The sequence below is a fragment of the Chionomys nivalis genome, chromosome X (genome assembly GCF_950005125.1).
Source record: "Chionomys nivalis chromosome X, mChiNiv1.1, whole genome shotgun sequence".
Taxonomy (NCBI): domain Eukaryota; kingdom Metazoa; phylum Chordata; class Mammalia; order Rodentia; family Cricetidae; genus Chionomys; species Chionomys nivalis.
Genome location: NC_080112.1, coordinates 69317862 through 69330430, shown reverse-complemented (window position 1 = coordinate 69330430; position 12569 = coordinate 69317862). Strand labels below are relative to the sequence as shown.

General features: G+C 51.8%; 1 protein-coding gene across 2 annotated transcripts; it reads right to left on the bottom strand.

Moving 5' to 3' along the window:
- Positions 1 to 2174: 2174 nt before the first annotated feature.
- On the bottom strand, positions 2175 to 11510 carry Gdpd2 (glycerophosphodiester phosphodiesterase domain containing 2). 2 transcript variants are annotated; one of them, XM_057759968.1, is made up of 16 exons: positions 11210 to 11510; positions 9341 to 9454; positions 9001 to 9104; positions 8623 to 8716; positions 8366 to 8425; positions 8016 to 8114; positions 7763 to 7856; positions 7465 to 7610; positions 7261 to 7343; positions 6999 to 7149; positions 4432 to 4653; positions 4077 to 4225; positions 3381 to 3528; positions 3161 to 3243; positions 2904 to 2929; positions 2175 to 2814 (listed from the first exon to the last, which is right to left on the bottom strand). In XM_057759968.1, the coding sequence occupies exons 2-16, from the start codon at positions 9443 to 9445 to the stop codon at positions 2762 to 2764; spliced, it is 1617 nt and encodes a 538-aa protein (XP_057615951.1). In that variant the 5' UTR covers positions 9446 to 9454; positions 11210 to 11510; the 3' UTR covers positions 2175 to 2761. The 2 variants fall into 2 exon arrangements, with proteins under 2 accessions (XP_057615951.1, XP_057615952.1); XM_057759969.1 differs by having other exon boundaries at positions 11330 to 11510.
- Positions 11511 to 12569: the final 1059 nt, after the last annotated feature.

Here is a 12569-nt window from a genome sequence, read left to right as displayed (position 1 = left end):
GACCTCAGCAGGACACGTTCCCCCCGCCCCCCGTGTTTTTTTTTTTTTTTTTTTTGAAGTAGGTTTCCTTGCGGAGACATGAAGGAGAGCTCATCAAGTAGGACCAGAGCCTCAAAAGAGGGAGAGAAATACGAAGAGTGGTCGGGTGGTAGACCCGGAACTTGGAGGCTTCTTGGCTCTGTGCCCCCTTTACCAGGATGGTGCTGAAGTCCCCTACTTTCATGAGGCTGTGGGGACCAGAAATTCAGTTTTCCCGTCTAGTAAGCTAATATTTTGTCTAACCTAGGAGTAGGCCCATGCAGGCCAAGACCCTGCCGCAGTAACTTCTCCGTCGAGGGGCTCTCCTCTGCCCTCTCAGCTAGTACAACAGAAGCTTCGTTGTGGTAGAGCCCCCGATTCATAGCAAGCATGGGGACAGCTGTACCCAGGAGTGTGCCTGTAGGCTACCCCTTGAGTGATACTAGGCTGAGGAACCTTGCAGCCAGAGAGTGTTTGTCCCAGTCACTACTTCTATCCACTGGAGCGCCTCAAAGCTCCTTGCTCCCCATGTTTCCAAACTGAACTGGGTCGGGGCTGTGCCTTCGCTCTATTAATAGCCCCTAACCCAGCCTGCTAGCCCCAAACCCAGATGCCAGGAGTTGTGACTCAGCAGCTAAAAATAACGAGCGATTGCACTCAAAACTCAGTGAACAGCTCCCCCTGGCCTTCGGCCCTCAAATTTTGGTTAGTCTTAGTCTCCAGTCCCGGGGCCTCATAGAGGTTCAGTGCCTACAGCTGTCTGGTTCTCCCAGCAAGAAGAGTTTACAGTGGTTGACTCAGAACTCAGTATGCGAAGCTAAGAGCTGGGAGCACGGTCTGAGTTGGTGCTGGCACTCGGGGAATCTGGACGCTGAGGTTAGAGGACTGCAGCCGAGAGCTGGGGAGTTGGGAGGTTAGAGTTGCGAGGCTGGAGGTTGATGGTATGGAGTCAGGAGGGAAGAGAAGGGAGGGGAGGGGAGGGAAGGGGAGGGGAGGGAAGAAGCTGCAGGGCAACGAGCCTGGTCAAAAGACAAGAGCCGAGAAAAAAGTGTATGAGTTGGAAAGCAAGTACACATGCCCAAGGGTCACAACCTGACAGGCTGGGGGACTCCAAGAGCTGAGCTCGGTAGTCGGCTAGACTGAGGAGCGGGACTGGGAGGAAGGAAAGGGAAGGAATGCAGTTTGAAAGGCAGTATGATCTGCTGTGTTGAAGGCACCATGGACCTTCCCAAGGGTCTACCCTGCTGTCCCCCATGCCACGCCTGCTTGGGCCAGGTGTGTCGGTGTGGAAGACTATGAGAGCTGGGAGGCAGGGGGAGAGAGAGAGAGAGAGACACACACACACACAGACACAGAGAGACAGAGAGAGGCATGGCAACGGGAATTGTAGTTCCCATGACTGCCGGTAACCAGGGGTGGGGGGATGGGGGGGACGGATGGGGGTGAAGTCTTGGCCTGAGATGCTAGTACTGCTCCAGGTTCTGATCTGACAGGAGAGGATGAATCGAGGACCTTTCCCTGTCAGACCAAAACCTTAATTTGACTAGCCTTTGAGTGGAGGGGCAAACCAGGACGAATGACAGTGTAATGAAGGATTGCAGGGTCAGCCTGACAGAGCCCTTCTTGTCCTAGTTTTTGTCTTTGCTTCCCAATCCTCTTTTATCTGCCTCACCACCGCCAGGTCAGCTTGACACTGGCCGCCTCAGCTTCTAGCCTTACAAGCAGCAACATATTGAGGCATTTGCTCCTCAAGGGGAAGGCTATCCAGAACCAGACCCTGTATGTATCCCAGAGACGGCGCGGGGGGGGGGAGGTGGAAATCAGTCCTTGCCCTCAGTCTGAAGTCAAGGGCACAAGTCCCTGAACACGCAAGGAAAACTGGTGGCATTCATCAAGCATGTCACTGTGGCAAGGGATCCAGCCCTCTCAGGGACGAATGACCACAAGGTGGAGCTACAACGCAATCCTGCTCCTGGGCCACCCGGACAGAGGCCACAGTTGCTACTCTTCAGCCTGCTGGGGAGGCGGGAGGTGTTAGCCCCCCACCCGTCTCCCCATGTGATGACCTCTCAATGTCATTTTACATTCAGTTCCTGATGGAATGCACATCTGTCCAGCCCCAGCACTGAAATGATTAAACTGTGACTGAATGACAATTAAAAATTCATTGAATAACAGATTAACAGGCAAGATACAGGGACCATTCATGGCTCACAACCAAAAGCACCGTAGGCACAGAACTGCAATGCTAAATGAGCTTTCCAGCTCCCAACCTGTGGGCAGGAAAGACGCTAAATTGTGAGGGTGAGGAGAGAAAGGGACTGGAGTGGGGACTGTCTTCATCATCTTTACGTTCTCCAGGAAAGGCCATTTTGCCAAATTTCCCTCAGTCATCATTCGGTGCTATTCCACCCTGACACACCCGGTGTCTTCTACCCGAGCACATGTGCGTGCAGGCCCAAGACATTATCTCTCACTTGGTATAATTTTGGGAGTAACTTCCTGTCACTGTCTTTCCAACTAAGTCATGTTAAAATGTCAAAGGCAGCAAATTCCATGGCAGCTTGGGACATGCCCACCATTTGGACAGAGGGCCCTCTTAGTTTGAAAACTTCTGTTATGAATGCTCCCCTCCTCCAAACATTTTATTCCGGGATGTTCCACTTGAGCTCCTTCCCTTTCTTCCCTCTGGTTGCTGCACACAGCCCTTGGTCTGTAGCTGATGGGGGCAAGGGTTCCGCATTCACTCCGAGGTGACATTGTTGATCCTGGTCAGTAACACTGTTGCTTCTAAGCCTAGGGCAGGGGAGAAGAGGTGGCTCATGTAGGGGGCGACACCAACAGGAATGAGGAGGAGTCAATGAGAAGCGAAGGGGCATTCTTACCTGTTCTCTTTCTCCTGGCACATCTCCTAGAGAGAGAAAGTTTTTCTATTGTGAGTTCCACTGACTTGTAGCAGAACACAGGGGTTCTCCAAACTGCTTTGCCCAGGGCCAAGACAATTTATTGGTATAAGGAAAGCTCAAAAATCAACCGGACTGGACCAGATCCCAATCCTGGGCAGCACATGAGTCAGAATTAGCTTTATTACCTGGGGCCCCAGGGAAGCAGTGACCCAGGTGACCAAAGCAAAAACACTCACCCTCGAAGGACGAAGATACACGAAAGCAGCAGAATGGAGGCACAGTCGGTGACGATCCATATCATTAAGTAGATCTGAGGGGGCTACGGGGTTAGAAGAGGCCCATCAGTGGTCGAGTCCCCAGGAGTTGCATATGGGTGTAAACAAGTATGGAAGGGGACAGGTTTAAGGAAGGCAAGAGACCGGAGATGAGGAACAGTGACAATGCGGGAGCCCTTACAATAAGCCAGAGGGGGTGGCGCATCTGTCGCAGCAGCTGGCAGTCATTGGTGGTGACCGAATCTACCCCTGCACACCAGAGCAGGGAGAAGAGCCAGGGCTTGTTCACTACGAACAGGTTCACTGAGACATTACTCAGGTGGAGTGCCCTGTGCAAGTGGGAAAGGAATGAGGAAGCATCCAGAGTTTGCCCAGCTCACGGCTGAGACTCTGCCCTGGATCCATTCTCTTTTATACGGATCTCTGGGATGTAGAATTAATACTAACGCCTTTCTCATGTCCAAAGCTCTATCCAGTTTAGCCCCTGTCTCTCTCTCCAGCTTCCTCTTCCCCTTTCTTGCTCTTTATTCTCTCCTTGCTTCTTCTGGGTTTCCCACGGTTAGCTCACCCCACTTTTCAGTGCATCCTAACGTGGCTTCCCTGCTTCCTTACCCCCAACCCCAATCACTACCCGACAAAAATGTGATTTTCTTGTCTATATATTTTGGTAGTTCCCAAATTCCATGAAAGCCGGGACCTTTCTTGTCTTATTCACATGATCTCTTTAGGCCTACAATAAATGCTACGTGATATATAGCAAGCATCCGATAGGTATCCATTGTGGGAACAAACGGATGGATGGGTAGCTACCCCCAGCAGCGGTTCTTTCCTGACACTCAATTTGGGGTTCCCTTTATTCTTCTCCTCTGGCACTCACTTGATATCCAGCACTGGCAGGTCTTGATAGGGGAGGTTGAGAAACTGGGGCTGCTCAGTCCTGTTGCCCCCCTGATGTCCATATATCTGGCGCATCCTGGGAGCCCGTTGTTGCACAGAAGCACGGTCTTCATCCGGGAGCCAAAGGACCTGTGGTTCAGGGGAGATGAGTGTGCAGCCAAGGAAGTCCCAGGGATTCCAGGGACAGGTGCAGAGACCTTTGGCCACAGAATGTGGTATGTGACCTGGGGTAGGAGGGTGAGGGCAGGAGGCAGCCTCGGAATCATCATGGCTTAAGGAAGGTAGGTGGGAAGAGGGGCAAAAAGGGGGACTTTGGGAGCACTGGACAACATCACCATGGCTTGGGGCACGCTTGCATTCAACACAGCCTCCAATGTCTGATTCACAAACGTGTCATAGTATGTGTGGTTGATCGGGGGTCGGCGCAGGTCAAACATGACGGAGAGGTTGAGGGCTGCTGCTTCCTTCAGCAGTTCTTCTAAGGCTGGCACTGTCTGATTCTCAGCCTCCTTCCGATCAGAGGCTGACAGCACTTTCGCCCCCCAGAAGGGTTGCCTCTGTAAGAGAAGGGAATTATTTCAACATCACAGGAAGCCTCTAGTTTTCTCCTGATACTTGCCATTATTTGTTCGTTCGTTCATTCGTTCATTTTGAGCCGGGCTTTCACTATGCAGTCCTGGTGGCCTGGAATTTGCTATGCAGCTATGTAAAGCATGTTAGCTTTGAACTCACAGTGAGCTGCCTCTACCTCCCAAGTTCTGTCTGGGATTAAAGATGTGAGCTACCACACCCAGCTTGCTTCCCTCAATCTTACTAAGTGTGCTACCTGGGTTCTACCCACCTCTGAGCCAAGGTCTCTTTCTCCAAACTGTTGCTTTCTCCCATCTAATCTTACCCTATGGCTCAGCCTCCTACCCCTCCAGGTTTCTAACTTCTTTTCCTCCTGCTACACCATCTCTCTTTTTTTTTTGGGGGGGGGTGATTTTTTGAGACAGGGTTTCTCCGTAGTTTTTTGGTTCCTGTCCTGGAACTAGCTCTTGTAGACCAGGCTGGCTTCGAACTCACAGAGATCCACCTGCCCCTGCCTCTCGAGTGCTGGGATTAAAGGCGTGCACCACCACCGCCTGGCTCTACACCATCTCTTGAGTCTCATAGCCTCTGTGATCTTAAGCCTTTGCTTTCCTCCTGGTCCTCCGGTTCCTTTCTTGTTGCATGAGTTACTTTGCACAGTGCTCTCAAGAGACTCCTTTCTGCCTTACATACACCCTCTAAACTCTGATTCAGTTTCCCAACTGTCTGCCTCCTCCACCTTTAGGACAGGGGGCTGCATACTGTCTCAGGCAGATGACAGCATGGAGACTCTCGGCATTGCATTTCCTGTTTTCACTCACTGTGGCTTGATGAACCTTTTACTTGCTCTTGACTGGCCTTTTCTCCCATTGCTCCTAGGGGTTGTTCTAAGCTACTGCCATCCTGCCTTCCTTCCCTTACTATCAACTAAAGATCTCAAGTGCTGACACAGGTAAACCTAGGTAACACTGAGTATTTGCTATGTGCCGAGTGTTTTCTGTATATGAACGGACAATCTGAGAGCCCTAGAAAGGAAGTACTACAATTATTATTCCTGTTATACAAATGAGGAAACTGAGGCACAGATTGGCTAGGGATCATTGGCCAGAGTCACCATAGCTAGTAAGTGCTAAAGCCAAAGTTCAAATACAGACATTCTTGCCAGGCGGTGGTGGCGCACGCCTTTAATCCCAGCACTTGGGAGGCCGAGGCAGGCGGATCTTTGTGAGTTCGAGGTCAGCCTGGTCTACAAGAGCTAGTTCCAGGACAGGCTCCAAAGCTACATAGAAACTCTGTCTTGAGGGGCTGGAGAGATGGCTCAGAGGTTAAGAGCATTGCCTGTTCTTCCAAAGGTCCTGAGTTCAATTCCCAGCAACCACATGGTGGCTCACAACCATCTGTAATGAGGTCTGGTGCCCTCTTCTGTCCTTCAGACATACAGACAGAATATTGTATATATAACAAATAAATAAATATTTAAAAAAAAAAGAAACTCTGTCTTGAAAAACAAAAACAAAATCAAACAAAAAAAGATAGACATTCTTGTTCTTAATTACTCTACTATGCCATCAGATATAGACTTAAATTTATAAAAGAAAAAGAAACCTGCAAGTCTGTGTTGTGATCTTAATCTTTTTGAAAAAAAAATACGTACATACATATTATCAGTGAATATTTTAAATGGTTGGATTATGGGAGATTCCAATTCATAAATTATTTTTCTGTGTTTTTTTTTGTTACAATGAACAAATACTACTTTTGCCATCAGGAAAAGAGGTACTATGAAATTAAAATATCCTTTTAAATACTTGTCACTGCCTAGAGGATTAAAGTCAACACTTTAATGGCCCAACCTTCAAAATTCTTTAAGCTCAAGCCCTACCTCCCACGGCTCCATGAATCGAATCTGCCAGTTCCACTGAGCTACTTTTTATTCTCTAGAAACCTGCTTGTGTTTCTGGTCATTCCACATGCCCTTACCTCAAACTAGCAACTCCATGTCCCAAGCAAGGGTTTGGAGCGGATGTCAGGTTAAGTGCTTGTCTAGCCAAGGCTCTGAGGCCCATCCTAGCACTGTGAAACTAGCTTCCCGTTCTGGCTTTGCGAAACAGTGGACCTCACGCCCGTCTGCCCAGGAGAAGTATTTTTATTGCTCTATTTCCGACTCTGATTGTCTTTTGCTCTGGCTCTCTCTCCTTCTTAGCACGTGGGAGCGACATGAGGGCAGAGACTGTTCTTAGTGACCAGCACAGGGTGCAGCAAGTACATACTGCTGGCATGAACTCTGTCCTGAGTGCCACCGAGGTGGTGGCCTCTTAGCTGGCGTCCTCACCTCTAGGAACCAGGCTCCAGCGTTGAGTCTCTGCAGTTCAGTCCAGGAGAAATCGCTGCTGTGGGCTGAGACTCGCTCTGGAAACACAGAGGCTACATCGGTAGTCCTGCTCAGCCGCTCGTCATGCATGAGAAAGGGGACTCCATCAGAGCTGAGGGCACAAGGAGTGTCAGGTGTCCAAGCTCTGGAGCTGTCATCTTTTCCTGAGACCTTCACAGTGTCCCTTAGCCCACCAACGCCTCTGGGCCCCACCCTCCATCACCTGACCATCACGTCTGTCTCAAACACAGTAGCTCCACATTCAGCTGTCTTCCGTAAGGACATCAGGGTATTCTCGGGGGCCAGCTGGGAAAGGGAGTCAGGAGGATGTAGTAGGGTAAGGGTAGGGGTCTGGAAATCCACAGGCCGAGTTGCTGAAGCCTAGCAGATTCTCCCTTATTTGCCCAGGCTTCTTTCTGTCACTCACCATGGGAGCCCCTCGGTGTCCCACCAGACCAGGCTTGGGGGGCAAGTCTCCGAGTTTCATGATGCATGGGGAGGAGATGAATAGGGGGGCCAGGTAGATGACCAGAGTGATTCCAAAAAATAGGAACAGTAGTAGAACCTTGGGGCCTATAGAAAGTGGAGGACAGGCTTTGGGGAAAGGCAGCAAGTGAGTGGGAACTCTAGGGGCAGAGGGCAGACGCTCATGCACAAGAAGCCGAATGAGCAGTGGGAAGAGACACTGGTGTCCAGTGAGGGTGTGTATGGGCTGAAGTTGGCACCTCTTGGTTGGATACGGTAGAAGGTATCTGCCACAGGCCAGGCCAGGAAGGTGATTCCAGCAACTGCTCCAATGTGAAGGAATGGGGCTGTGGCCTGTGGATAACAGCTGCTGAGGAAGGCTCGCCCTCCTATTGTCTCCCCGCCTCCCTCTTAGGGCCGAACTTTTGGAGTTCAGAGAGACCTGCAGTCTCATGGGACCATGGGCAATGTAATATTCCGCTCCCGCCTAGACAGTGGAGATCAGCCACTCACCTGCAGTGACAGTCGGAGACTATGCCACTCCTGCCGCCATTGGATATCCAGTCCTACCAGGCCAGTGGCCACCAGAAGTATAATGAGGAGCAATAGCACCTGGGGCAAAGGAAGAACAAATGGGCCTTCACTGTCAGCCTCGGCTCAGGGTTGAGTGCGCTACCTCCTTATGCCGTTGACACAGGGTTCTTCCCCTTCCTGAACACATCCGCTCTGCTTTCACTCAGTAAATACGGGCTGGGTTTCAGGTCCTGACCCAGACCCCAGGGATCGAAAAGTGACGGCCTCAAGCAAATAGCCATCGGTGTTGGACCCGACATTCCTTCTCCCTCACTGCCACATCATTGTACCTTGTGGAGACTGTGAAGATGCAGAGGCTGTCCACAGAGCTGCAGGAGCAGGCCCAGGAGCTGGGGACAGAGGGTAGGGGCACTGAGGAGGGGCCGGGAGAAGGCAAGTTCACCCAGTGGGGATGTGCAGACTGGCATCTCCTTCCCACCCCAGAATTATCGCCATCCCTTCAGTGGTTAGGACGAGAGCAAGACAATAGACCTGAGCAGGACTGAAGGGCTTAGATGGGAATTAGGTCAGATATCCCTGGACCAACCAATAGCAAGGATGCGTATGTGACCAGCAGAGAGGTGACCAGCACGACTACCAGGGACCAGTCCATCCAGTGTCCGCAGTGGCGGAACAGGAATCTGTAGGAGGGGAAAGGGAGGTGTTCAAGGGGAGGAGGCGACCTGAAGGGGGTTGGGAGTTGAGTCCAGGAAAATAACTAGAGCAAAGGGGAAATGCTTCATAGGGCCAAGGTCTCCAGGGATGGGACGGTGGGGGTGGGGGGATCTTTTCTAAAGAGGTTGGGAATGCGGGATTCCGGGGCCATGTAGAGCTGGGGATGACTGATAGCGGGGGTGTGGGGGGGGCTGAGCATGGGTTAGGAAGGCTGATATGCGGAGGAAGGGGTAGGTGAAACGTGACACACTCATTGAAGTTGTGCAGATCATTGAGAAGGATGAGCCCGATGTAGAACCAGCCCAGGGACAGGAGGAAGGTGAGGAAGAGCAGGCCAAACCAGATGCAGTCGCACTGCAGAGGGGCAGGAGAGAAGCTCTCAGCTGATCCCCTGTTCATGCTCAGAGGCCCCCATGACAGCAGCTCTGTCCTACACTGAGCCGCTCTTCCTGTATTTGAAGGAGATTTTCTTCCTGGGGAGAGAAAACTCCTTCCTCCCAACTGCCTATGAGTACAATCAGTTTCCATATTCCTTCCAAGCAGCCCTTTGTCTAACTCGAGGCCTGCCCCCCCCCCCAACTCCACTCTACCTTGCTGGTCTTCATCCTCTGTCTAGGCCATTTCCTCCAGTGACAACTATATAGGCAGTGGAGGCCGTGGGCCCAGATGGAGCAGCAGCCAGGAGACTCGGCCATGGTGAAGGCCTGGGGGAAGGGACATGACCGTCAGGAAACTCTGACAGAGGACAGATCTCAGCCTCCCCTCCCTCCTGGGTTTGCTGTCACAAGGAAGACCCAGAACTCTGGATTCAATGAGGTGACTGGCCCAAGCCTGGAAAAGAGGGACTGTTTGGAGTCTTTCATTTCCCCTGATTTTTGATATTTGGGAAGTCAGTGGTCCAGCCTTTTTGCAGGCATAATGTGTACCTGTCTCTCCAGTTCCTTTCTATTTAATGACATTCCAGGTCTGGGGTTGGAGTCCTTGCCCAGATTAACTTATGAGAATTGCCCCAGGGTGGGGCAAATTCAGTTCAGCAAGTTAAGGCAGACCTGACCGAGCTTGAAGCAGCCAGCCCATTGCTGCCTTCCACCCCAGGAAGCAGGAGTAACCTGAAGTAGAGGTTCCCATTTCGACCCTGGGCTAAGGGAGGCAGAGCAGGCTGACTAGTTGCTATGGATACAGACATTGTACAAACCACAAAGCCTGGACTGAAAGATTCCATGTCCACTTCCCAGGGTTGGGGGCACTGCTAAGAAAACTGGAGAGGAGCTGGTTGCCTGGATCCCTTCCTCCTAGGCCTCTAAAGGAGCCCCTTTCCCGCCTGCGCAGTCCAGAAAATCCAAGCCCCCCCCCCACTCTAGCCTCGTCTTTTCCTGCCCAGGCATCATGTACAGTCACCCTCCACCCCAAAGAGAAATCCAGCTCTCACCTTCCCCCTCCCAGGGGCCCCACCCTCGGAGTTATCCTTAATGAAAGTACAACACACACACACAGGGCAAAGGTGCATGTGTGAGTGCCTGCATTTGCGTGTACGTGTGTATAGGGGTGGTGGTGGTGGCGGCAGGGGAGTTGTCTTGGAGCAGGGAAGGCCTGTACCTTATAGTTCTGAATATGGCTGAGACCAAGCTGATCCACAAACTGGGCTGGGCATATGACTGTGATTCTATGTGAGAGGCTGGACGGTTTGTAGCAGGTAGAGAATTCTACTACTGAACCACCAATGTAAGCAGGGTGTGCTTGTGTGTGATATGTCAACATATGTACGTGTATGTGCACTAGTGGACTAGTGGCTGCCAGTAAATGGGTTTCAAACTGACTGAAAATGTAAAGGAATCCCTGGGTAATCTCTCTCTCTCTCTCTCTCTCTCTCTCTCTCTCTCCCTCCCTCCCTCCCTCCCTCCCTCCCTCCGCCTCTCTCTTTCATCTAACTGTCCTGTACAAAAGGACAGGGCCCCTTGTTCACTCGTGAGTCTTATAGGGGTCCACAGTGGGAGGGCTCCAGCAAGGAGGAAAAGTGTGTGTGTCTGTTCTTGAAACTGCTCCCCTTATTTCAAGTTCCCTCTGGGAAAGGAGGGTTCTGTCTAGGGAGTAGTGGGGTGGGGTCTGGGGAAGAAAGAAACCTTTACCTTGTGGGTCTCTTCCCAGACTGTAGTCAACCCAAAGGGAAGCCCCTGCTTCTTCCATCCCCGAACTGGGCTACACTAGCCTGTTCTGAGCACTATCACACACCCCTTGTCTCCTCTAGGGTGTTCCCCTGCACCTCAGACTTCCAGAGTCCTCCCTCCCTCCTTCCAGAGCTGCCTGGAAGATGAATCAGGATCTGGCCAGTCTGAAAGACCCGGAGCAGAGAATTTGATAGGGGTGTTGCCTGAACCCCTGGACTCCATCCCTGCGGGGTTGAGCAGGTCCCCACTCCCCAGCTCCCACCGGTCGCCCCCAGCCTTCCCCAGCCCTCACACCTTTTACTCAGGGAGCGCGCAGCTCTGCTTCCCAGCTCCTCTCCGAGGTGTCTGCCTCCTCCCTTTTGCAGTCCCTGGCTCAGCCTCACAGATCAAACAGGTGTCACTGTTGCCACCTACAGGAAGAAGTGTGGGTCCTCTTGGAATGTTCGCTGAGGCTCTATGGCCCGAGCCCAGCCATGGTGGGAAGATGGGCGGGCGGGAGCCAGAGAGCTGGGAAAGGAGGTCGGCTTCTTTACTCGCAGGAACTGGCGGTCAGGGGGCTTGGTGTGAGGAATTTCTTTGTGCAGCCTTCCCCATCCCTCTGTCCCTCCTCCTGTTCCCCTCCCAGTCACTGCCAGAGGGCTTTGTCCTGGTTCTGGGAGGCAAGGGCTGAGGGCACAGGCGGGAGGGAAGATGGGGGAGGTGACCACACAATTTTGCAACTTGGCAGTGAGGAGAAGGGGCCCTGCCAGTCCCCTGGAAACTCTAGAGCAGATGAGAAAGTCTCACCTCAACCTTCCTGGAAGTACAACTTCCAATCATTAGCTTCCCTTTCCTCTTGGGCTATTTGCATGACTTTCTGAACTCTGGGCAGACAGTTGCCCGATTTCTGGACTAGGGGTCCCTGTGGCCCCCTCTGCGGAACATGAGATCCTCATTCAGGATATCGGGCTTGCTGCCTTGCTTACCTGAACATTGAATCATTTCAAGAATCGTTTCGGGAGTGTGGAGTGTATTGGGGTACCATGCTTTTGGAAGATGAGCATGCACAAAAGAATCACTCCAGCATCAACAGGAGGTGGACTAGCAAGTTGTGGTAAATTGAGTATAAAGCAGAGTTGCCTGTGAGCTTGGAAGGGCTGAGACAGCTCTTACATTGTGGCTGATGCAGTGACTTGGGGTCTGTGCATTAGCACTGATGGGGTGTTGTTACAGATAAGCTGGCTTCCCCTCCCCCTCCACACACTCAATTTCAACGAGTGAGGGAGATTGGTTCTCTTCTGCCAGGAGCTGGTCCCCTCCCTCTCAGCTTTCCCATTGTATCCAGAGGCTCTAGTTGGCAATGACAGAGATTCCCTAATTCTCTCAGAATTAAAATGCAAAGAGAAACAAGGCTGCTTGCTGGCAGGAAGCCAGGGAGGGCCAGCGGGTCACCTAGTCCTCCACCGGGAGTCATTCTTGGCAGGTTGTTTTTCAATTTCGTTTCTTTGCTTTGGTTGTGTTGGATTCTAGAATTTTGTCTTTCTTACATGTGGGGACAGTTTGTGAGCTCTTGAGAAGCAGAGGGGGTGGGGGAACAGACCAGGATTCAGTATGCATTGCTATGAGTCTCAAGGCTTCAAATCTAGCCTGTATGTGGTCCTGCAAGGCTGCCCCT